At 40.4% G+C, this 26,271-nt stretch overlaps 2 protein-coding genes across 2 annotated transcripts in view; one reads left to right on the top strand and one right to left on the bottom strand.

Moving 5' to 3' along the window:
* On the bottom strand, positions 1-26,251 carry LOC121944267 (anthrax toxin receptor 1-like). Its single transcript, XM_042488008.2, has 18 exons — positions 25,691-26,251; positions 22,260-22,331; positions 22,083-22,154; positions 21,431-21,512; positions 21,246-21,279; positions 19,960-20,039; positions 19,236-19,304; positions 18,512-18,592; positions 17,236-17,296; positions 15,621-15,719; positions 11,894-11,963; positions 11,708-11,786; positions 10,045-10,140; positions 8,468-8,509; positions 7,444-7,539; positions 6,297-6,464; positions 5,259-5,339; positions 1-1,892 (listed from the first exon to the last, which is right to left on the bottom strand). The coding sequence occupies exons 1-18, from the start codon at positions 25,846-25,848 to the stop codon at positions 1,467-1,469; spliced, it is 1,866 nt and encodes a 621-aa protein (XP_042343942.2). The 5' UTR covers positions 25,849-26,251; the 3' UTR covers positions 1-1,466.
* Positions 1-26,271, top strand: part of kansl3 (KAT8 regulatory NSL complex subunit 3) — a 52,790-nt gene that overhangs the window by 2,976 nt on the left and 23,543 nt on the right. The window lies entirely within an intron of this gene.

The following is a 26,271-nucleotide window of genomic DNA, read 5'->3' as shown; positions in this document are numbered from 1 at the left end:
TCCGATTTAAATTGTTTACTTTCATTTTGAATGAAACAAACAAAGGTGTCTACATACTGTACTGTACTGGTGGAAAGTTACATACAGTCTTTTTAGTTTTACTGTGACATTTATATAAGATGCATTGAGTGAAAGACTTTCTGACTGCTTAAGCCGAGCTTTAAGTCGTCACTGCTTTCTGCTGAGACTCATCTGATCACCACAGCTTCATATTAACCTCTAATCAGTCTACACTGAACTTTATTTGACCCATGAAACAGAATGCTTATATTAAAAGCACCTTGTACAGAAAAACAAAAAACTGGATCATTTTGTTTCAGTTGATTAAACTGGCAGTCATGAATATGAAGAGTAGACTTTCTTTTTTCCTTTTTGGCACACACACACATGCACGCACACACACACACACACACACACACACACACACACACAGAGATATCTGAACACACATGGTTATATCAAAATGTTTCATAAAGCCAACTTTAGCTAGAGGCCGTGGGTGGATGAGCAAGATGATGTGCAAAGCATTTCCCTGACTCTGACATACTTGTGTCCATGCAATGATAGACGGAGCATATGCTGTGATTGCAGTCATCTCGGCCAGGTCGGTTATAGTAATAGAGCTAATTTAGTGACTAAATCCCATTGTTCACAAAAATAGGCCAGCTGTGTCTCACATTAGGCTGGATTTATACATGTCACGGAAGTCAAACGCTTAACAAGTTCAGATTGTACGCTCACTGTACATGGGTTATCAGCGATCATTATTTTTATGATTTAAAAATGAAAACTGTGGTCCACTCATCAATAAAAATACAAATAAAAAATGCATTCGTGCTGTATAAAACAAGGTAGAAACGTTATAAAAAAAAAAGAACAACTCAAACACCATTGCATGCAATTGCTCAACATTCAAGAGTAAAAAATCAGGGATTTTCAGATTCTTCTAAATCATCCTGTGAGGAACATTTGTAACATGAGCCATTTGTCTCTTATCAGAAAAGATAGGAATGTTACACAGGCACATATTTTGGTGCCATGATCATTTTGAACATGACAGTGCTCCCTGTACAGAGGCATTAGTACAAGCTGCTGCTCCTCTGCTTGGTCAGGATTCATCCAATCTTGCGTGCTCTCGGAGGGGACGACGGGGCCTGAAGCAGCTCTGAGGAGCACGGAGGCAAATGTTTTAGAGCTGGCCGGCATGACCTCATTTGTAAGGAATGTCTGTGTAATTCAAGCATCAGAACAATTGCACTGTTGGGCTAAATGTGTACCAAAGTCATTGTAGACAAATAGCTGAAAACGAGTTCTCTCTGCTTTACTTCACAAGGCAGAAAAGCCACAGCCCACTGAGCGCAGCGCGAGGCACTCGCATGTCCTCGCAGGTACAATCAATGATGGTCATGTGCTGACTGTCGGTGCCTTTTTAAATCTTGGTAAACTCATCTGCTGCTCTCAGAGCCCTACAGGCCAGGGCGAGGAGGTGGGCGAGCAGGTGGAGGGGCTCGTCCCGGAGGAGGTCCCTGTGGAAGAGGAGGCAGGGAGCCGGTCGGGGAGGCAGAGGGTGGAGGGGTGGGTGGGGGTGCTGGCGGGGCAGGTATGTGCAGGTTAGCCGGAGGAAGAGCCCGATTGGGAGGTGGGGTGTAAGGGGGAGGTGTGATTGGTGGGGAGGGAGTGGTGCAGGTGGGAGGAGGTGTTGGAGGCAGCAGTGGAAGGGTGGAGAAGGAGAACGTTGGAGATGACGGAGCGCTGTTGGGGCTTGGTGGGAGGGTGCCCTGAGGCGGAGGTGGACTCCTGCTGGGAGGGTTGTAGATGGGAGATGCGTGGTGGTTGTAGTGTGGGTAGCGGGCAGAGGGAGACTTTGTGCGAGTGAAGTTCATACATCTGCCCTGAAATTTGAAAACAGACCAGATTTTAGAGGAACATAGTGACCGTAAATAACGCACTGTATAAACAACAACTATGTTTCACTTTTATGATCTCTAATAGGTTTTAGGCCTCTCAAAGACCTGTTTTTCCAAAGGCATGCAAAATTTTTCTTTTTTTCCTCACCACATTTCCACTTCTATAACGAGATGGGCATGTCCATTTATGTCCAGAGCAATGATTGGACGAGGGGTTTTTGTGTTGTGTGTGTGACACATGGTGGTGTGACATCAGTGGACTGTGCTGACTTAACTGAAAACACTGCGGCCAATTTAATGGCCAGTGTCCACAATGGTTTTGGGCATGCTACTCAGTGAATTTCCCCGAGTCAAAATGTATGCTGTGAAAAAGTGAACCTTTACATCTAGGCTATGAAAAGCAGCACATTGCTTTGTGGAATTATTAGAAGAAAGTAGAGAACATTATTTTTTTTACTTTACATTGTGGGGATTTTCAAGGGCACAATATAGTGAACCGTGTTTCCCCTAGAATTTTTTGCAGGCCTGGTGGTGCACACAGAGGAAACCCTTCACAGATGCAAACTTTTCTAAATCTGATTTCCTTGACAAAACACAACTTTCTTCTTTCGACAGCTGAATTAGTGTTAGATTAGTCCCTGTGCTTTCTGTTACAATCCTCATGGATCTGATGACTACAGCAGATGGTTCTGTGTCTTTCACTTTAAGAAGCCTCTCCTGTTGTCCACGCACACCTACATGACCGTTATAATGTCAACGTGCCTCTATAAACGCTGAAAGTCTCAATCACAGCTTTAGTTTGGGGCAATTATGCGTATGCTCCACTTAGCCTGACAAAATGACCTGCCACCACTCTCCCCCTGTCCAAAACAAAGTGAGGTCATGCAAGTGAGACTATCATATTCCAGAAACAAGCTACACCCCGAGAGCAGCTGCACTGAGGTGATCAGGGAGTTGCAGTGGACTGATAAGAGGTGACAGCGCTGCTCTGTGCCTCTCATTTACCAGCAGGGCGAGATGACCTCTGAGACAAAACCAGCCAAATTCTTACATACATATAAACCTTCAGCAAGGATGGAAAAATACAATTAATTATTTAATTATTATATTTTTTATTCGTTAAGTGCGGTGAGACAGTGACTATCAAGGATCTTTACGTCTCTTGGACTCCTGCACTGTATCATTGTTACAGTAAACTTACAAATCACTAAGAAAATATGTGATAGAAAAATGTTTTTTTTTAACCTGCTGTGTTATGCCCTGTTTTATTCCTTAATTACTAAAAACACACCGATGTTTAGAGGGTCAAAAATACATGACACGTTACAGGAACCTGACTCGGGTTTCTCTCAGGCAGGCAGGAGGATCAACTGGCCTCTTCCCTCCCACTGCTGCATTCATTTAAGGGAAGTTATAAAAGCAAGGCTTTGACAAGAGACTCCTAATTGCAACCAGAACAAGCTTGTTTACTGCAAATCATCAAGGATAGTAGAGCCGAGCTGTTTTTCCAGTGCACTAATGAAGAGCTTTATAGTGTGGAGGACTCACTCACACACGTCTAATTACAGAGTGGTGTGTTAGCTGTACTTACTGTACTGTGGGGGGAGAGCAAGGGGTGTAACCCTCTGTATAGCATGTCATAGTTTGACTGAACGTGTAGTAAAGTGAGGTTGAAGGTTGAATCCCCTGACCTCAAGGCTGATTGCTTTTCTTGTGTAGCATCACGTGCTTCGTTACATAAACCGATCATATTGCTACACTGCCAGTGCATTTCCTCAGTGTCTAACTCAATGTTACCAGGAAGCAAGATAAACTGGCATTGCTGACTCAATGGCAAATAAACAAGGATTCATTAGGTCGATAAAAAAAAGCCAAAGCTTAAAGGAGCTGTATGTGACATTTAGAGCATATCACATTAAAAGTCTGGGGCGGGATTGTCTGCACACTATTTTGAACACAGAGGAGCTGAACGTCAACTAGCAGCTAACTGTAGTAACTAATAGTAGTAACTAATATTGAAAGTTACCACATCAACAAATTAGCGCAAATTATATAAACCTAACTGCTGACCATTTGCCAAAGCATACCATACTATTTTACATTGTACTAAATTAAATTAGAAAATGAATAAGGGGCATGACTCCAAACCGAGCATGTAACACACATGCTAAAAGAAATCAGAACATGGTAAACATACATGAACGGTGTGTTGGAGACAATGTAGGAGCCAAATATGTGATCTCACTGAAATGAAATGGGTTTTGTTCCTTAAAATGTTTTTTAGCGCTGGGGTGGATTTTATGTTAGTGAAACGTGTGGTCAGCTGGTCCATAAAACATTTTAAAACGGACCCTTAAAAAGTCACTTCTTAAAAAACCCTGTAAGATTGTATGGCATTCTGTCAACTTGTTATCACAAGTACCACTTGTAGCTACGACACTTGTACTGCAGTTAAATATTTGTATTTTAATGTCTGTACCATCACATCAGATGGATACATTTTATTACATTTTTTTGTATTGTTTAATGCACAAGAAAGCTTGACAAATTGTGCTTAGTATCTTCAACACTTTTCAAATAAACCATGTAATATTACTTTTCTACCTTTATTCCTTTGGGTTGTAACCCCAGCACACAGCTTTCTACTCTTCCAAAGCTCTTCCCACACTAAAGGCCTGCAGCAGACTTGATTTTTTGTACATTCACAAGTGAAGCAGACCATATATACTTTAAATTCCACAAAAACAGCAAAGTAACCTTACACAAAATTAGGCTAAATACTTGTTAAAATGTGCAATAGGCAAAACAGTGGACTGAATCTGACTGTTTCTGGGGATTTTATCTCAATTTTAGGGTCCTGGCTGCTTTTTAGATCAACATTTCTTACTCGGGGAAAGATGAAGCATTACATAAACTCTTGCGGGTGAAGGATTATAATACAGACTTCCCTCAGACTTATTTTTTCAACACTTGTAGATCCCACAGTCTCAGACTACGTGTCAGCTGCCAACAGTAGAGGTCATCGCACTGTTATCCCCCTCCACTACAGCTGGCCTTTGAGGAATTACATTTGCCTTTTCATAATGACTTCCCCAGACGTCTTTACGTTGCAGTGCACTGTAGCCAGACGCTGCAGTCTAAATCCCAACTCACCGCAAGTTTTCCCATGAGCCTCTCTGCTGTGCACACTTCATTGCTAACAGCTGGTCTATTTTCTCAACATTTTCAGATGCAAAAGAATCTCCCTCTTTGCCAAATGCTAATTCACACCAAAGGCCTCATGTCAGTTGGTAATATGCAGGCTGATGAATGTTTTCATGCCTACCTGTGCGGCTTTTGAGTTACTCTTACCTTGTCACCTGGATGAGGTCTCATCACAGACACACGGTCATAGCCTTTTCTTAAAAGCACCCACAATGCATCCAGTTTACTCTATGGAAAGAGAAAAAAAATCAAACTTTGAAACCATCACAATAATCTTAAAATTTCTCTCCTTAAGTGTTATGGAAAGTTATTCAATATGAAAGTATTTGAATGTCATCATGTATAATAATATTATTTTTCTGGATGCACGATTCATCCATAGACATAGTATAGGTCCCTTTAAAGACTTTAGAGTCCCTTGCTGTCTACATGCATACATGTGAAGAGGCTCCAGGTTCCACACTGCGCAACTATCTCAAGCTGAAGCAAAATGACCCTTATTATCTAATTCTCACAGCCACTTCACAGTGACAAACTGATGTGGTTTCAGTTCTCTGTGAACTGACTTCATCGTTTTTAAACACAGCAAATACTTTGAGGATAAGAGCAGAAAATGCAGCTGTTTTCCCTCACAAAACTGCTGGCTGTGCAGCCCTGCTCCCTGGAGGTCAGTCCAACAGGAGTCTGGTTTATATTAGCAATCCCCTGCTGACTGCAGGCTTTGGACTGACTCCTTTAACCCCATGCTGGCCCTCGAGGAAGGGACTGGGTGCCAGTAGTCACCTAAGCATTATTACCTTAACACATCTCATGCTACTTTCACTACGGCATTTTAATAATGCTATTACTTACATATCCCCAGTCAGATTAACATGAAATAACTTGTAACAGATGTTGTGCTTCGTGCAGTACACATGCTACAGCTGACAAAAAAAAGCATCTGTCCTAGCAGTGCTATTAAACAATCACGAATGCTTTGATAAATTAAATGTAAGCCGAGCTATCTTTACAGCCTTTGTATTACAAATATCTCTCAAATCCTCCACCATTTATTATTTTCCATGTTGAGCTGATGAAACTAATCATTCCTAAATGTTCGCCATTATTAGTTATGTCAACATGAGACTTGAAAGAGCATCTGCAGACCAAACACGCCTTTTGCTGTCCACATTGTTGGTACTTTACCTTAATGGGTGAGTACCACTTGCGTGGCCCTGGGGGTTTATGCATGCCGTTGTTGAGGACCCGTGTGGGGCCCACCTCATACTCCTGCTCAGGCATCTTCACTTTGGCATTTTTGGCCTTTTCCAGCTTTGCTCCTTCTTCAGTGGAGCCTTTCTCCCCCCAGCGGACCTGATAACGGAGAGTATGGAGAGTCAGAGATTTATGATGGTGACACACACTGCCTTTAATGTTTTACATCTTTTGCAAATAGATGGCCAGGATTCTATTACTGTGAATATGTCTGACTCGAAATCCATAGATGAGATGCTTTGTTTCAACAAAGGGAGCTCTAGTGTTGCTTTTCTGTAATTGCTGTGGTCTTAAATTAATCAAACGTCCTTTGTTAGATATACTTTTTCAACAGTCTGACTCACTGCATGTAGACTATGGGTATAACCCTCCCATTCAGCGGGACTTCCTCTCCCCGTCCTCCATCTACGTGCTACTGATTTGCAAGGATAGCATCACTGCATCCTGGGCTCAGTGCCACCTAACACAGCTGTAATTGGTTAAGAGAAATACAAACAACCCAGAGTGCTTTTCTGCCTATATCAAACAATAATGAGTACTTCTCACAGCATGTATAAATAATGGATGTAGCTACTATGGATGTCCCCCACTGGTTTATTGCATTTCTGCTGTCACCATTTTGGTTTTCTAGAGCCAGAAGTGACCATATTTGGTTAAGAGATTGAAGCTGCAAAGGAGCGAGGGGTGGATCTGACTTATAGACTTTAACGTCACCTTGGATGTCAGTGAAGCAGCCTCACACTCTTTGTACCGGGCTGTACACGTTTATTTCTGCTTTTAATTTGTGCATTTTAACATGTGGGGTCTATGGGGATTGACCCACTCTTGTAGCCAGCCTCAAATGGCCTTTTTGAGGAACTGTAGTTTTTTTTTTTTTTCGATTTCCATATTGGCTTCATTTGAAGACCTAGACCAGTCTCAGCTGACACAGCACTGTGAAGACAGGTCTGGCTATGTGAGACTACCTTTTTTAAAACCACAGTGGGTAAACCTTTAGCATCTCAACAAGTTAAGTTAAGGTTTGATCTTTAATAAACACAACAGATTAGTTTAGATAACATGATATACTTGATCTCACCTCCATCCTTTTGATTCCCCCAACTCCTCTTCCTCCATAGTAGGAGGCGTCTACAGTTGGCCATTTCTTCTTAGGCGTTTCAAAGTCTTCATCATCCTGTGAGAGAGTGACAGGGAGTAAGTTATATTTTTTACATTAAATGAGACATTTGACAGGCCTATTAGCTACATTAAAGAATAATAAAAGGATAATAAAAAGGTAATTTAACTTTTCATTGTTTTACATGAATGGGTAGCTGGTATAAATGCCCTCTGTCCACCCTCCCCACTCCAAACCCAGATCTTTTTTTGGCCCCTCAGTACTGGTTGTGAGATCAGAGGAAATTATAAACCCACTGGCCAAACTTGTTATGTTTTAGCTCTTTAATACACCCTGTCTGACTCATAATCTATGAGGATGTCAGACAGAGGAAGCCATAATGAGGGCTGACATTTGTCTGTGAGGCCATGGTTGTCATTCGAGTATGATTTTTGGAAAAAATGTACCAGTAAAACCTAATTTTCAGTTTAACTGGTGCAAATAAATGCAGCCTGATGTGTTCCACAGTCGCATGTTAGCTTTCAGTTTGTGCATTGTGAGTTACAGCAGTCAAAATGCGTGTTAATACCATGAATTTGTTGATCAAATTATGTAAAAAAATAAAAGAAAAAAAAACAACTTGTTAGTCAGTATAATTTCTCATTATATTCAATGAAAGTCTAAAGAGCTCTACAGGAAGTAATTTGGAAAACATGACATGAAGTCACAAAAAGAAGAGAATAAAAAAAAACAGTAAAAATCAGGTTTTCATTGTTACTCTAAGAGGGCGTTAACTCACAATGGATGAATTACTAAATGAGTGAAATCAGAGTTTTAGGTCAAGAACCGAGTGAGTGACGCTGCATGGCCATTGAGGTTCAAAATGTCCGAAGAAAGTGAACAAATAGACGACCTAAACAGTGGCAGCTGTCTGAATCGTAAATGATGAGCTTTTCTTTGAAGTCATAAGAAAGAGACTGAGTGGTGGAGACGGTGCAGCTCCTACCGAACTCTCCTCCACAGCTGGAGGTGGGGGCTCATGGATGATCTGCAGGAGGAAAAAAAAGATTGCATGAGAGGAGAAGGAGGGAGGAAGTGTTGTTATACTTAGCAGAAAAAGTCACAAACACATGTATCGACAGTTATTTTCATATAATCTGCAAGTCACAGCAATGTGTCTGCTGTGTGCAACAAGATAGTTACACAACAACACATGGTTTAGGAATTGTTTTTTCCTCTAAGCCTCTATGACTTTACAAGAGCGATGCACTGACCTAGAAATCTGCTATCCAGATTTTTCGGCCAGAAGTTGCTGATTAGGAGAAGTGAAGAGTAACAGGTTTATAAATACTGCATTATTTGCTCTCACGTTTTGTATTGAGCAATGTTAAACAGAAAGTATTATAGTATTTATACTTTAACACCATGATTGCACATAGAAAGGATTTTTAAGCATCTCCAGTTTCAGTTCATGCATTGCTCTCCTCGTGTCTTTTCTCGTGACCACATGAGCTCAGTGTTTTTTTTTTTTCAACAGTATAATAAAGATAGTTTCTTCTATATTAAATGCACTCTGCAAATTAAATGATTCTGATTCTTATTTGTGATTTTCCTCCGCACTTCTCCAAATCCTGGAACGCAAAGTGATTCCCCATGGTAACCTCGCATCGCTTTCCTAAACAGACTCGCTGCACACAGACTTGAATTTTCAGCTTAATGGACAAGAACAGGAAAAAGTAAAGGGAGGGATAGCCATGTTGTAAAAGCTGACATCTCTCTCTGGCACTTCTCAACTTTCCTGTTTCCAGCGCTGGAAACATTGGAGTGGATTCTGAAGAGACACTTTGCAACTCATTTGAGAGGAGAAATACAGATCTTGACAGCGAGCAGCTGGTTACAAGAGAGTTTGCTGAAATACTGTGATGCTGGCAGTTGGGCCACTGTCTAAATAATGGCACAGGCATGTGTTTTTTCCAGGCGCATTTCCTCTTTTTAGTGTATCTAGAGCAGCTGACTGTCATGAAAATACTTTTCGTGAACTTTTCATTTCCTGTGATTTTCTTGCTTGTAAAACTTGCGTAGTAACAAAGATATCAACACAAAACAGCACATTGGAGCTGGAAATTTAAATTACTCAGCTCCGTAACCGATGGAAGAGTTTGCCTCAGCAGTTAAGATATCCCAGTTAGTATACTGAGGTAGAATTGAGAGGTGAGACTCGGAGGTCACATGCTGTGACCTGCGGAAACACAAATTATTTCAACAGCAGCATAATTACTTAAACACAAACGTTCACCCGGCTGTAGCCAAAATTCAGCTGCAGGGTTACAAAAAGGCCATATGCCTTTATTGACTCATAGACCCTAACCTTCTCACCATGGGAATGTTGTCTAGGTTAATAAGATGCCTCAGGGGGCGTTAGCCAGACAAAACAGATCTGGTAAAGACATTTCCATCCCCTTTATTGTCCGCAAGAAAAAAGTGTTTGAAGCCGTCTAAAATTTGAAAAGAGGAGACCATAAGCTATCTGTAAAGCAGCGTGTGTGCCTGTTATTATTGCACTACTGTTTTAAGAAAACTCACCACAGTGCAGCAGAGAGGCCAGAACCACCAGAGGAGAGCCAAGACCAGGAGCAGCATCAGGATGAGCAGAGCTATGGCCAGGATTGTCCCATCAGACTGTGACAGAGACAGACACGTCAGCACAGACTCCCTTAGTATGGAGAGCACTAAAAAAGAAGTAAACCATTCTAGGCTTAATGGGTTTTTCGGGAAAGAGGCTATTTTGGTTTAATCTTCCTTGGGATCAGTGCTTAAGGACTATGATTCAGCTGATGCTGAAATACTTCAATTAATTTGCATCCATTATTTTGACATCTTAAATTTGTTTTGCAATGTTTGAATTGTTTTGTTTTTTTTTTTGTCTATTGTTGGTGTTGGTTTTTCTCCTTTCTTTCTAACAGAATGCACCAAAGAGTGCTCCTGGGATGATGATTGTCTTTACAATGACAAAGAAGTTATCATTGCATGTTGCCTTTGTCAAAAAGCCTATGGGATTTCTTCATTGGATTTTGGATTACTGCAGAAAATAAGCTCTGTGGCAAACAAATATTTATGATACTTAACCTACACATTTTGTTCAGCAAGTTAATATTCACAAATGAAAAGCACTCTGGTCACATGACTTAACATCCTACTTGCTGATTGTTAGCAATAGCCTTTTTTAAGATGCCTAACAGCTCTAGTTCACGAATGGAGCACTTACTGATTCATTTTATGTTGTAGAATAAAATGTTAAAATCTCTTCTTTTACCAAAAACCCATCTAAACAACCCGCTGACTTTGAACTGATTTCCAGTTTTTAGGACTCACTTCTAGGATTTCTAAATCTGTGGCTACTTGTACAATGCAGCGTGATCCATTTTTTGAATTTTATGTCTGTCTATTTCCTGTCAGCTCCCAGTGATCAAAGTGCTTTTTCATCCCTAAGTTAGTTAACGCTACTTCACTGTTCACATTTAGCTTTGTACATATTGTTGATATTTACCATTCTCTTTTGTATGCCAGGTTTTTTTTTATAACTTTCATAATCACCACACTGTCTCAGATAATCATTAGCGGCATTAGCTAGTGTAGCCCCAGTGTTATCACGATAGACAGATCTTGGCTAATGATGGGTCGTTGCGGCTCATAAAGTGATTTGAAGAGTTTTACAAATATTAGAATGACTTACGTAGCTCTATACTGTTTGGCAAAAGTGAGCAGAAAAGCTATGTAGAGCTGATTGCGCTCACTTGACGGTGCTTGCTCGGTTAGCTGAGTTGCTGACCTGAAATACACTACATTAAAAAACAAACAGTTGGGTAACACTGGTAGCAGTAAAGCTTAGTGTGAAAAGTGAAGTACAGTGAAAAAGTACTTGATCATTAAGGCTGGAAGCAAAGGGAAAACGTTAGGCTACTTTAGAGTTGTCAGAAAGTTAACATAGATAAATGGATGTTCAGTGGTGTATTGGAGAGTATACAGGGTATACCCACCGCTTTTTCTGGCCATTTACAGAATAACCACCTATCAGCTAAAAAACCACTGGAAAGTAGAACAGTAATACCCATGTCCTCCTCTGTAACCTAACCATCTACAGGTACATGGTACTACACCGGCCTCATCAACTACCTTGACGCTACTAGATATGCGTCCCGCTCTATTGTGCGGATGGAGAAATGCAGTTACATTATATTGTACTCACACAGCCCACAGTGGTGATGGTGACCGAACTGGAGATGAAACTGAGACCTTCGTTCATACTGACATAAAGGTTTGCTGCCCTGGAAAAGAAAAACAAACGCCTCAGCTGCCATTTGTGCGGTAGAAAAACAGAGTGGATGGTGTCATATGAAACCACACATTTATTTAAATAAATTACTGGACTTACATCCCCTCATCTTGAAGCACTGGTGCGGGGCAGAGAAGATATGTATCTTCCACAACCAAAGGCTTTACCACTAGAGAAGGGGAGGAAAAGGGGTCATGAAAAAAAGAAGCAAACATTCCTGTCTTGTCTTGTGGTAATAGTCAGGAGTATTCACAGACAAATTAGGCTCCTGAACCAGTTTTACCTACTCATCCTGACCTTTCAGTTTATGTCATAGTTTAAATGGATTACAGTATAGTTCATTGACTGAATAATGCCTCATGACTTCATCGTAATTGAATAAGTATGCACATGTTAACAGAAGTTAAATGATGTCACATCTTTCACTGTAATTCGATCAACAAACTATTTGAGAGGAGTGTTTCGTCAAGACAAATGCTTTGTTGTCTGCAGTCTGCAGACATCTGTATAACTCTCAGAAACACCAGTACCACGACAGGTTTTGTTTTTCAGTCAAATCTAGGCCCTATCCCTGTCCAGCTGGCTTTTAGAAAAGCTGCTCCAACAAGCATCGTCGCCCAAGCCTGTCTGTTTATCCTGGCAGGGGGAGAGCATACCCCAGAACTGAGGAAATCAACACAAGCGACCGCATGAGTCGCGACTGCTCTTCTCTCGAAACACCATGCAGGATGAAGGGGAGGGGGGACGATCACCACTGCCAAAAACAGCTCAGAAACTGGGCCAGATTTGATCCCACTCAGAGTTCATCTCTGCACCCACCTCACACTCAGAATGGCCTCACGGTGTTAAAGCGTGACAAAAAGGCATGAGAGCCCTTTAAACAACAAATTACAGCAAAGTCAACGAAAGAGCTGATGAGACCTGATTCTGCAAATTTCCACTGTTTAAATCCTTTGGCAATAATAATACAGGCAAACGTCCGCAGTCCATGTCATAATGTTTTATTGGACAGTTTATTCCCCAAGCGTATAGAGAGGTCATGTTTTACCGTGAGGGGCAGGCAAGTGCCCAGAGTTCAACTTTAACCGTTATTTGGAATTACTGCTCACAGTCTTTGAGACTATTCACCGGTATGGACTGTCTGCAACAGGACTGTGTATTGGCAAGAATTTGGTGATACAGTACACCATACAAGGGTTACAAGTCAATATTGTAAGTATGTAAGTAATTCCATAGATTGTGATTTTTACAAATCTGACTTTAGGACAGACCCCCAGGAACGCTGCTTAGCGTTGTTTCTCATTGTTTCAAGTCACCACTTCGATATTGCTGCGAAAAAACTCCTTTGCGGCCCAAAAAGGATTTTCCTCACAGGCCACCATTGTTAAAGACACATCTGTAAAACTGTTGACAGGACACCTCAATCTGCAAACGAGCAATTGCAACTCTTCCTGTTATGAATTTTTGATCCATCTGGGCTTTATAATTGTAAAATTTTCCTCGAGCTGAGAAAAGTGATTTTAAAATCTGTGATGCCATCATGATGTGAGGTCTATGAACCGAGTGGGAACTCGTGATTTGGGCCATTGGTAGAAATGCAGCTGTGCATATTCAGTGGTCCGCATACAGTGGATGTAAACCCAGAAGTCTTTTGGTGTATGCACCAAGCAAGCAACTCCATTGTAATGAGTAGATGTCATCTTGCCATCCTGTATCTAGTTAATACTATACATCAATTGATTCATAAACCCATGATCTCTTTGTTACGATGGAGTGAAAGAGACAAATGACCGAAGATAGATGAGGCTTTGAAAATTACAAATTAATTAAAAATAAAGTCATTTTGAATAATCAATATAGTTTCACAATACTTAACATCACAATACTCAAGTGTTTCTATTTTCTTACATCTCTAGTTGGCAGCTTACAGACAGTTAAGGGACGACGGCAGCATCTTTGAGTTGTTAGAAATGCATGCATTTTAATTTATGAGGGGAGACCAACTGATGGGCTGTAGCTCCATATTTGCAGTACAGCGATATCAATCTTCTCATCTAATTATAAGCAAAAAAAAAAAAGCAAATAGGCCAAATAGTTGAACTGTATTCATTCAAATGCAAGGGCAGTCTGAAAAATTCAGATGATTTGTGTAAATTACCTAGCTCATTTAGCATAGCATATTTAGTAGGCTATGCAGACATGAGAGTGGTATCAAGAGTGGTTGTCAGACTTTGTGCCTTGCTCTCAGCAAAAAATGTGTTTCCCAAAATGTTTAACTATTTCTTTAAAGTAATTGCCTTCTATTTTTCACTTGAATATTGTCCATGGCAACATCTGTCACTAAAACATTGGACATGGATAGGACCTGCCAAATCCCAGCCTGCCTGACTGTATTTGCTGCTACTTTTTCCTGGAGACACAAAGTCAAACACTGATTCATCTGCTCAACACATGCAGTTACATATTGCTGCTTTCCCTTTTACTGTTCACTATATTTGCACAGTATGCAGTTTGCAGAGGGCTGAAGTGGGGGAATCAGGGGAGGGCAAGTTAAGATGCATTAGAAAGAAGAGAAATGATTTTCCTTATAGCCAATCACATTGCTCTCTGGGTGAGCTGGCCTAATTATGTATATTTAAAGTTTACCCCTGATGTGAGGTAAACAAGTTCCAGAAGATTGTGTGTAAACAATCCAGAGAAGTGAATGAATCTGGAGGAGGAGGATGCAAGTATAATGGGACTGACATAAGGAGATAATTTTACTCAAATTGTTTCCATGTCCGCTGTTTGTCTGCAGGAAGTTGGATGTTGTAGCACGCAGAAACAATTATGATTCCGAGGAATTGTTAACATTTGATTAATACGACTTTTTTTATTCTTTACTTTGTTACGAAAATTGATTTAAAGTGCAAGATGCCTGTGCTGAATGTTGATGGCGTCACCAAAGTAAATACTATTAAAAAGAAGAAAACAGCCTCTCTGGATAGCTAATAAGTTCTGCATGTGTGCTATCATGCATGCCCAATACAGTATAAACATGAGAAAGCAGAGAAGATGGTTAACCATCATGCAAAATGGTACTGAACTCCAAAACAGACCACTTGGATAGAATCAAGAAGAGCTGACAGCAGGAATTTTCCAGATAAAAAAAAAAGTTAATCCATTCCTTAATCAGAGTACATGAAAGACAGTGACCTCCAGTTGACTGATAAAGACTTAGGGATGCACCAACATGCTGTCAAGATAAAAAAGAAACACGCCTGCTCAACACCTCACCCTCACAGGAGCTGACAGTTTGTTTGAAACCTCATTGCTGGTAAATATCTTGCTTTGTAATTAGACCAACACCTCCTGCAACTACTGTGGCATGCCTGGTAGGAAGTGGTTTTAACAACCACCAGTAAAATGCGTGAGGAAACTGGTCGTATCCTAAAGGCCTTTTCCTCTTTCTGCTTCTTGTGTGGTACTTGTTACTCTCTTGTACTCTTCTTTAGGTTTTCTTTCCAGGCTGTAAAATTACACAATGTATTGTTTAAGAAAAAGACATGAGCCCAGTAACACCAGCATGGCTGCGTGTTTGATCACAGAAGATTCCAGCTGTGCGGCTGACTCGCTGTTCGACTTTTGGGAGGCCCAGTTAGGTGTAATTTAGGGGAGTTTTACATCATGTGTTTACTCCAACTGTTTTTACTACAAATGGACTGAGTGATCATCTCTGAGTCAATGTGTACTCAGATAAAACACTCATGTGTGATGAAATAGTGTGTGTAGTGTATCAGTGTGTTAATTCAACACTGAGGAGATGCTTCAGAGATGTTTTACTCACTCTTAGTGACAGTGTCGTTGATGCGGAAGCTACACAGGACCTTATCGACGTTTCGGGCGTGGAGGAATCCATTTCCTCTCACCACCACTTGAAAGGTCTCTAAAGCAAGGAGAGGAGGAATGAAGAATTGAAAATGAATTCATCATAAACTGGTTTTGTGGCTCAAAAACCCAAACATATCATCATGTTAGAGCATAATTTGAAAATAGCCACTACTGGCTTGTCACAGTGTTACTGACTTGAAAGGCCTTTGGTGAGAGAGAGAGAGAGAGTGAGAGTTGGTTGTCAGAGAGAAGTATTGACATATGGGTATAATACCTAACACATGAAAACAATAAAACTGTCTCACAATTACTAAAATGCTGTTGTATATTTAACGATATACTGACTAACATTAGACACAAGTTACAAACATACTGTAGCCATAGCCTATACTGGCATTATGTCATTATCAACCCTAATGTTCTGTTTGCAGCCCAGCTGTCAAACATAGTTAAATATAATAGATATTTATCATGTTTTATTTGCTCTGACTGATGTGTCTTGTGCGTAGAATTTTTTTTTTCCTAACACTCGAGACACACGACGTTAGCATTGCGGATCAATTTTTTTTTTTTTGTGGGGACCATGTTAACAGGTTTTAGCAGCCACACTGCCTGCGTGAGCAGCTCTTGCTGCTCTGGATTGGTGTGCCAGCCCATTTACAACTGTTTATCTGATATGAGGTGTGTTTGAGATAAAGACCACCAAGAGGAGCACTGTTGAGGCATTTTTGGGAACAACCAAGTGCCTCCTTCGCATCAGTATTGAAGAACTGGAGGGTATGTCTTTGCTAAAAGCATTACAATCAAATGCACTTAATTGTTTGCCATACTTCGGACAGGATGTGGCAAGTTATACTGACTCATAAAATACCAGTTAAACAGGCTGTAGTCTGATTACATTTTCCATGGCTCAGGGTTTAGTGTTTTGCTTTGTGTCAAGGCTCAGCCTAATGTGCTCAAATTGGCCATCTACCCCCGGCAGACCTGTCACCGGTCACTCAACGCTATGTCACATGTTTGATAATGCCCCTAAAAAACTGAAAATTAACTGATAGGTTCCAGACTTTCTGCATTTGTGATTTTGGTCTTGCAATGTCAGGCTATATTTGTAACTGGCGTGGACAGTTATTTTTATACAGCACAAACCTCTCACAGATTCAGTCAGAAAACTTGTTTATTGGAATTTCTGTTAATGTAGTTTGTTCAAGTAATCTGACAGGAAATTCAACCTCTCTGGGGTCTAATTAACCCAAAACATAGGTAATATTACCACATTTCTTTGTCTGTACGTGACTTTTAGGCAAATATTTGTTCCGTTATAGCCCACATAACAACATAAAAATCACAAAACATTTCCTTATTTCCTGTCTTATATATGATATATTAGCTTTTAATAAAGTCAGAAAAACAGGAAATATATTTAAAAGTATTGTAAGTTTTAAGCATACGAGAGGAAGCCAATGTCAATAAGGGTTAAATCATGTAGGGTCGACTAAGTTGTGCTACTGTCTGATTTAGTTAATGAAGTGGCCTCATGAGGATGAAAAGGAGGTAAATCTTCCTCGCCTTACCTCCTGCACAGATACTGGAGGGCTCTGCTGCCAGGATCTCGATACAGGACTTCTTCAGGATCTGAGAGAGATGAAGAGACATACAAATCTCAGATGTTGGACTTTTTTTCAACAGTCTCTATCAGATCGTGGTTATCCACTCTCTTCTAAACAGAGTGACTAGTTTTAGCCCCAGGCGTCACATTTATGTACCTATCAATTTACCTTGTTCCCCTGAGGTCTCTGGGTGGGATGTTTCCATCTATTCTCATTTGAGATGTGCAGATACTCCTGCTCTCTAGCAACATACCAACTCCTGAAGACAAGGAAGACTGACCCACTGCCTGGCTCACATGAATAAGAAGCAACAGTTTTGGGTTTGCTGTTAATCTAATCCAGATGACAGTCAGTTTGCCTGACCTTTAACTCTGCTCAACAAACCTCGTATCCCAGTAACAGCCCCTTCATGACAAACTGGTTTTCAGTTCTCGGGCTAACAAATTTAAAAATTTAAGTCAACACCATCGAGATGGGTCTTAAGAGATACAGCACACGCTTTGATCATGTTTGGCCAGAAGTCAGCTGTGATGATCAAAAGCAGGAAAGTCACAGTCACAGCAGGTTTTCCTGGAAGTCTGTCCCTGGCTGGGCTCTATGGGTAGAATAATTTATCGTGCTTTAAACCTGCTTTGTCTTGTTTGTGTGCTATTTGAGCAATGTGTTGATGGACTAAAGAAGAAATGATGGGGGAATATTTCGTAAATTAAAGCAAGATGATTTCCTGTGGACCTCAAAAACACGTTATTTTTCAACTGTCTATTGGCCCTCAATATAACTAGTCAGGCTGTTCTCATTCGTACGTTCTCCTACAAAAGTAGCACACCCAAAATTGTACATATTTCATGTATTTTGAAAGGCTGCAATCACTTGACGTATGTGCTGATGGGAGTACACATGGAGGCAGGTAGGGGTGATGGAAGGGTCACAGCATCCTCCCTTGGAGATGCGCGTTTTTGAACTGGGTGAACTTTGAGTGAACTTTGACGTCATTTTAAAGTATGTCATCACCATGTTCCTTTTTCTAAACCTAACCACATTAACTTTACTTGCCTAAACCCAAACTTTGTAACTTTCCCTAATTATGTAACAGTAGAATAAGAGTGTGAAGTCATTGTTGGGATGCTTATTTGTAGGATATGATAAGAAGTGTTGTGTTTGCATGTTTGTAGGATATCATACAAGTTCTATGAGGAACTGGTGCTGTTGGCAGTTTTGTTGGCAGAACTGAAATGCTTACCGAGTCGATGACCCCCTGCAGGGCCTCAAATCCATCATTCACTGGGAAGACGTGGTCCTTACTGTCAGCAATCTTAGCCAGCTGGTGAGGAAATCAGATATTACAACAGGCGACAAATGCACACTTGGTTAATAGAGTCACAGAATTAGTCAAAGTTAAACCATAATTGTTCACAGGAGTGGCTCATATGAACACATTCAACAATGTTACCCAATTTCCTTGCTTCAGAGGACACACTAAAAATATCCCACTACATAATTAAAAAAAAAGGGCTTCTTGACTCACCATGTAATCATAAGGCTAACAAACTGCTACAAGATTGCTTAGAGACATTTGATGTCCTTTTTGGATGTCAAACAAGTACCTGAGGGTAGTAAATAGGCTGAAAAATTGGCCCTATATGTGACTGACCACAAGTTTCATCCCCAAGTGGGCCCCAGATTAGATGCCCATTTTGGGCCCATACCCACTTGGTACCCAGGTAGCCCTAGCATAACCCACATGGGGCCCACTTGAATAAACCCACCCATGTGGGCAATTTGCATGGGGCCATTATGGGACTCATGGACAATCCCATATAGGGATTTTAAAATTTGGATGAGCTGTGCATGAATTTCAAAGCTTTAAATTTACACTCAAACTAGGGATTTCATCCCCTGAAGCTTAAATGCCGTGAGATGTTAAGGTACAGAATACAATTTAGTGAAAAAAACAAAACAAACACCTGTGTCTCATTGAAGTCCTTCACCCCGACGCAGTAAACAGAGGCACCCAGACTCCGTGAGCGGTTAGCCTGTCAAGTAGGGACAGATTCATGGCAAAAACAGGAAGAAGCTCAACACCTGGGTTCAATTACACCTCTGCATTGCATAATATCATCCACAACATTGTAAAAAGAAAGAAAAAAAAATTGTGTTTATCTGGCCTCTAATGAAATTTTACAAGAAGTTGGGCAACACCATGTTCCTGTTGAATAATATTATTCAGACGTCATATAACAGAAAACACAAGCCAAATACTTAGTTTAGGCATTCATGCCTGTGGCTTTTGGTGCTGAATCTGACAGTGACTGACAATTTAAGGCCTCCCACAGCCATCAAGTGGAACATTTCCATCTACTGGAAATGTCAGCTCCACATCATCCCTGCTGTCAACATATCTGTGGGCGCTCAAAGGGGATTAAAGTCTCAGACTGTCACACACCTTTACCTGAAGCCCCTGAATGGTTTGAGGAGCAAATAAATCCTTAGATCCCAGTGCAGATGTGAAGAAAACGACTGGGTTATATGGGATGTATAAATCTGACAGACATTCTGACCCCCATTTTTCCAGACTAAAGTAAGAGGATCAAAGTGGTGATGTATAGGGTGTCTGTTTGATGTGGTCCATCACATGCTCAGCTGGTTATAATTTGTGTGGCCCATTTGATCTCTCTTTGTCTCACTCACCTCTCTCTCAGCATAGTAGAAAAGATCCTCATGCAGCTCTCCATCTGTCAGAGCTATGATAACACTGGCAGTGCGATAACCTGCAGACAGTGAGAATTTGGTTATCCTTCCTGCAGTGTCACACTCTTATCCTCCATAGCAAATAACTATCCATCACTTTTAAGATTACTGCTATTTTGTAGTCATGCAAAAAATCACTTTTGATAGTATCTAAATCCTACAGTTATGAGTTCAGTTATGTCCCTGATGGTCTCCTGTTCAGGAATTAGTAAACTTTTTCACATAGGTAATTCCAAGTCAAGAAGCAAATCCAAAACCTCTCTTGTGCCAGGGTTTGTGATAACTGTAGGTCCGTCTCTGGAACTGATGCCCACCCGCCTCCTGGCAAAGTACTCTATATAGCAGCGGGGAGTGAGGCAGAGGGACCGCAGGGTGCACTAGCTAGCTAATTTTTGTCTCATTTGTGTTCTGATAAACAGAGAGGAAGCAAGAGCCTGACCTAGATGGGGCTGAGCGAATGCACTGTACAAAGCTCTACACTGAAATTTAATTAATTAGTGTATTGGAAATGAAGTGTGTGCATTTTTTTTCCTATTCCAAAAAACTGTCTACCCACGCTTTGCCCACCCGTTTACGATACGATACGATACGATGCAATACGATACGATACGATGCCATACAATACGATATACTTATTGTCCCTGCAGGGGAAATTTGTCTCTGACTCAGCACAGCACAGATAATGCCTCCACACTTACAATAAAAACAATAGTCACACCATTACATTAAAAACACATCAGTCTAAATAAAAACAACATCAGATGTACCGTGCAGATATTCTCAGTTACACTGAACACAGTATTGTGCACACATTGCACATAACACCGTTTTGGCTTGTGACACTTTGAAATGATCAAAAGTCAACTAAAAGCTCTTCATTCAAGATGTATATGTGACCTTGAACTGTGAGCACGTTGTTTAATTTGAGTAATTTGTAGGCGGGGACCAATCCAATTTTTTCAGATACTGAAAGACAAAACCTTTTCTCTGCTCCAATTTTGTGCAGGAATTTTACTGTTAGTATAGTTATTTTCCTCTAACATTTTAATCATCTTACAACCCCTCAGATAAATCTTGTGATGCCCAGGTAGGAACCACTGACCTAATACAAATACCCACAGAAATAAACAAAAACATACTTCTAATTAATCCAAATTACTTGTAAAAATTGGTTTATAGGCCAGAAACAATTTATTGTGTTTTCAGCATATAAAAGAAATACACACCTTCAGTGTTTCCATAATATATCTGCTCGCTGGCCTGTAGCAAAAAAGAAAAGCTGGTTTGAAATTATCTGTCTGGTAGCATGCGGTGCATAAAGGAACTGATCTGTGTTCTAACACAACAGCCGAGCCAGTATTGAGACAAGGCAGATGCCAGCTTGGAGTTTGGTTGTGTAGCGGCAGCTCACCCTCAGGATGCCTTCATGCATGAAGGTGTCTCCCCCTGGAAGAACCCTGTGGAGCTCCTCCAGACCTTTACGAATTTTTTCCCTGAACAGACAGAGGACGAGATAATCAACATTGCTGATAATCCAATATATTTGAAAATATTTATTTTGTCAGATTCACTTGTGAACATATTTTTGACAACAACCAGACTCTGCGAGGCGTGGTAACAGAATAATAGTTTCCACAAGGGCAGCATTTGCAGAAAATACCGGCAATGTGTAACAGATGAATGGATTGAAACAGCATTGGTTTGTATTGGCTCGAGTAACTCTCACACAGATAGACAGGAAATGAGCTCTTTGTTGAGGAAGATATGAGGGATGCAGTGAAACAGTGGAAATATTTTGTGACACGCAGCTGATGAAAGATTAGAGACATAAATTGCCCACAATGTGTCAAAAATCACATGATGAATTAGTTGTCCAGACTGGCGACACTAAAGAGGGATCACAGCAAGGGAAAGTATCTGTCTGGAATCTTCCTGGTTATGAAAATTCAGAGGGATCATAACTGTGTGGCATGTGTCCATTTCTGGCATTACACTTATTCCTCTCAGCTGCATGACAAAAAAACCTAAGAATTAAAATCTGTTTTGAGGGGATCTGCACCCACCTGTCTTCTGTCAGGCTCATTAAGATCCTTCCCTCGGTGGAGAACACAATGAAGGACATCCGCAACTGTGGACTGGTTCAAGGAGAAGATAAAAATGTTGCTCTGTTTAATCAGGGATCATTTCTTTTTACATACTTTCCCACAGACTCTTGATGACACAATGATGATTTTTTTTACCTTAAGAATTTATGGGCGAGATGTTCAACAAAGTTGTAGATTTCTGTCCAGTGATTCTGCACACTCCCAGATCTGAGAAGAGAAAAGACAAATTAATGAGGATTTTTTTGCAATCACTGCTTTGCATCTTAAGATACACGCCCCCTTCTCTGCACTGCTGTTGGAGCGTTGTCAAATTATCAATAGACCTTGTAGGGATTATGAGACAGTGGCCCTCACACATAGAAGCAGGAACCTAGAAGACAGTAAGAGACACAAAATAACTATAAATGATGCATATCTTTAAAGTTCTTTTTTGTTCCCTTTTTTCTCTTTATAGTTGTTTTGCATATGTTTTAAATTGTATGTCAATGTATAGTTATTGTGCATTTCTTGTAGATTTTTTGTGCCTGTTGTCTTTTTTGTCTCCTTGTGGTCATTTTGTCTCTTTGTAGTAGTTTGTGTCTCCTTGGGGTTATTTTTTATCTCTTTGCAGTCACTTTGAGTCTTTTTGCATCTCTTTGTAGTCACATAATGCCTCTATTTTAGTCTCTGTATTCATTCTGTTCCTTTCTGTAGTAATTTAATTGTTCTTTTTTAGTGTCTTTGTGGTCATTGTGTCCCCTTATAGTAGTTTTAGTCTCTTATCCATTTGTCTCTCTTTGTAGTCATTGTGTGTCTTTGAATTTGCTTTGCATCTTTTTGTAGTTTTACATCCCTTTGTAGTCCTATTGCATCCCTTAATAGTCAATTTATGCCCCTTTGTAGTTGTTTTATGCCTCTTTGTAGTTGTTTTATGTCTCTTTGTAGTCATTTTATATCTTGTAGTTTTGAGTCACTTTGTGGACTTTGAGTCCACTTGTAGAAGTTATACATCTCTGTGGTCTTTTTGTGTGTCTTTATAGTTACTTTCGGTTTATTTGCTTTGCATCTCTTTGTAGTTTTGTGTTTCTTTGTAGTCCTTTTGTATCCCTTTATAGTAATTTTAAGTCTTTTTGTAGTTGTTTTGTGTGTCTTTGTAGAAGCTGTTTCACCTGTCTTAGTAGTATCTTTGTGTATTTTTGTAATTGTTTTGCATATATTTATAGTTGTTTTACATATCTTTAGTATTTTTGTGCCTTAAGTCGTCATTTTGCATCTTTTTTGCCATCCTCACCCACTGACCCTTTCTGCCCCTGCGCCTGTGCTCGTTAGTAAACCATGCATGGTATAGACTTCGAAAGAAGGGAAAATAGAAAGAGCATGCAGAATAGTTCGGTTGAGTAAATGCTTTGGGCAGCACAGCTGGTTTTCTCTTAGTAGTTTTGATGTTGAGCTCCTCGGATTACTGCTAACATCTTTATAATGCACCTGCAATTATACCAGTGTTACTGGAGTCAGATGAATGTACCCTCATTAAGCCTTCATGCAACCAGCTCTGTAATCACAACTAGGTCACGGTGGATGTTAATCATCTTGCACTCTGTTCCCTGTATGCCAATGAACTCCTCACATTTTTACTTGATGTTTTCATTGGATTGTATAGCAATGGCCACAGAGCCCTCTGTATCCTGCTCTGTAAGGAAAGAATGATAAATGAGTAAAGATTTAAGGAGACTAGCTTCTTGATTATGTATCGTCTTATCTAATTATCTGATCATCTGTAGATATCAACATACGGTTGTCTCTGATCAGTAAAGAATAGATTGCGAGCTTGCATGTATCAGTGTCAATGCTTATCAAAATGTCTGTCATTTAAACTGTTTTTATAACCCCAAACCCCCCTGAAACATTTCTCAAAACACCTATTTTTTCCATTGTTACCATGACACAAGTCCCAGCACAAATATCCCAGCCAACAGGCTGAAACACTGGAACATCTGGATGTAATGGAGAAAGAGCAGTGCAGAAACAAAGAGGGGGATAGGAGAAGAAGGATCAGGAGGATAATGCAAAAGGTACAGTGAGGGCAGGTGGAGGACATCACTGCTAAATTGCAGCTGAGCGAGCTAAAATCTTACCTGAAGAAAAGGCAGTCGAATAAAAATAAAAAGAGCAGCAGCTGCATTGAACCCGTGCCAGTCAATGAATACTGACACATTACAAATTTAATATAAATCTGTGTTGTAAAAACATGGCTCATGCTCACAAATACTCTCTATTACACACGATTGCCTAATATCCCCCCAGAGAAATAGTGATGTGCCTGGAGGTGGCACCAGCATGTAATGTAGGACAACTGGAAAATCCATCACCATCTCTGAAGGGAGAGCTACAGAGAGAGGGAGACTGCAGTCCTCCAGATAAGAAAAATGAGGAGTTGGATGATGCATTTGTTGTTGACCTAGTTGGCAAACACTCTAACTTGTAATAAAAACAAGTAGTTTTAAGCCAGGTTTGCAAAACACAAATGTCATAAGGTAAGCACTCTGTTCCAGTCCAAAGGCAACAGCCTGGGTGAGTTAACTGTCGGTGTGTGTATTTATCTACAATATAGATTTATTTCTCTCGGAGTCCCAGTCAAAAGAAAATCATCTGAACAGTGCTTATATGTGACACTGACCCCTTTTGAGAAACTGTTTCCACTTGACTGGCTTTGTTGATGAGATTGCTCAGTTCTTGTTTAGCTAAATATGTAGAGCATGAAAAACGCACTAATGCATCGTGTGCCCCCCAGAAAACTGCAAGAACGATAAGAAATTAAAGGACGCATATTGTGCCCCATCAAAATGTTGCTGGTATGATCATGTTTTGATCAATGACGCATGGCTAAAAGGAAACACAGAGGTTACCAAAAAAAACAGGTTAGATAAACATGGAAACTGTTTCTTAATCAAAACCGATGTATCCAGCTTTGCAGGGAGAACAAACATCCTGTGCCCTACTTCAGGCACTCAAACTGCATTAGAAGTCCAAGAGGATAAGGAGATATTAGGATGCACTAGTGGCAGTTCTGGATAAAACCTGCCCACGTGGTTTATGTTATGTTAATAAGGATGAACACCAAACACAACAGTCTGCTAAAGTGCTTGCAGCCTGCAGCTGACTGATGAATGGGGGAACACCTAACACACCACTAACCATTACCATCTGTAATGTTAGACGAATCCAAGCTGAAATGTAGATCAAGGCCTATCAAAACAATGCATCACCGGCCCATTCATCCATTTTCCTGCATAACATGACACCAGGGGGCGTAACGATAACAGAATGACATCATGAAAACATTTTTGGCAGAACATGAGGGAAAAAGCACCAGAACAACATAAATTAATACACTTTCTCATTTCTTATCATGCATTAAATAACTCTTAAAGCTGTAAGCGGAGACAGGTGAGTGGAATATTTAAGTCAAGCTCAGTCAAATTATAAGATGAACAATGTTTAACATGAATTGTTTTTACTTCTAGCTATCCTATTAATCCATCCTATTAATACACCTTCTCTTAAGTGGTGTGTGTCAGGTAACTCACTTGTCCAACACAAAGTAGAGATCAAAGCCTCCAAAGCATGAGGAGGACGCAGCCTGCCTCCTGTCCTGGTTCGGTCCAGCATTGCCAGATGTAAGAACAACCAGCGCAGCACCAAACACCACTGGAAACCAGGAGCTTCTACTCCAGCACGGGGGCATTATTCCAGACGAATAAAATCTTATAAAACTGACTTCAAAGAAGAAAAAGTTGGTTTGAAAAAGTTGCAAAGTTAATCCTCCTTGCAGATTCTTCTGTCAATCCTCCATAGATGTCTTCAGCATTCAAAAAAAGAGAGAAAAAAGCAATAATCCAAAAGAGAGCAATGAGTGTAATTCAGAAGTAAAGAGGAGACCGAAAGCTTGAGTGCTGTGGGTCTCACTGCTGTTGGGACCCTCTCATCACTGGCTCCAACACAGCATGCACAAAGATGAGAAGAGCTCCACAACCTCCTACTGCTTTTTGTTAATGACAAGATCATGCAGCAGAGAGATCCTCAGACCCTGGATGTCTTACCCCAAGAGTCTTTGTAAAACTCTTTGTTTTTTGTCATCTCTCTCTGTCTCTCTCTCTCTCTCTCTCTC

Source organism: Plectropomus leopardus, chromosome 4 (assembly GCF_026936395.1).
Source record: "Plectropomus leopardus strain MGB_pleo_1.0 chromosome 4, ASM2693639v1, whole genome shotgun sequence".
Lineage (NCBI taxonomy): Eukaryota > Metazoa > Chordata > Actinopteri > Perciformes > Serranidae > Plectropomus > Plectropomus leopardus.
This window is presented reverse-complemented; position numbering and strand designations above follow the sequence as displayed.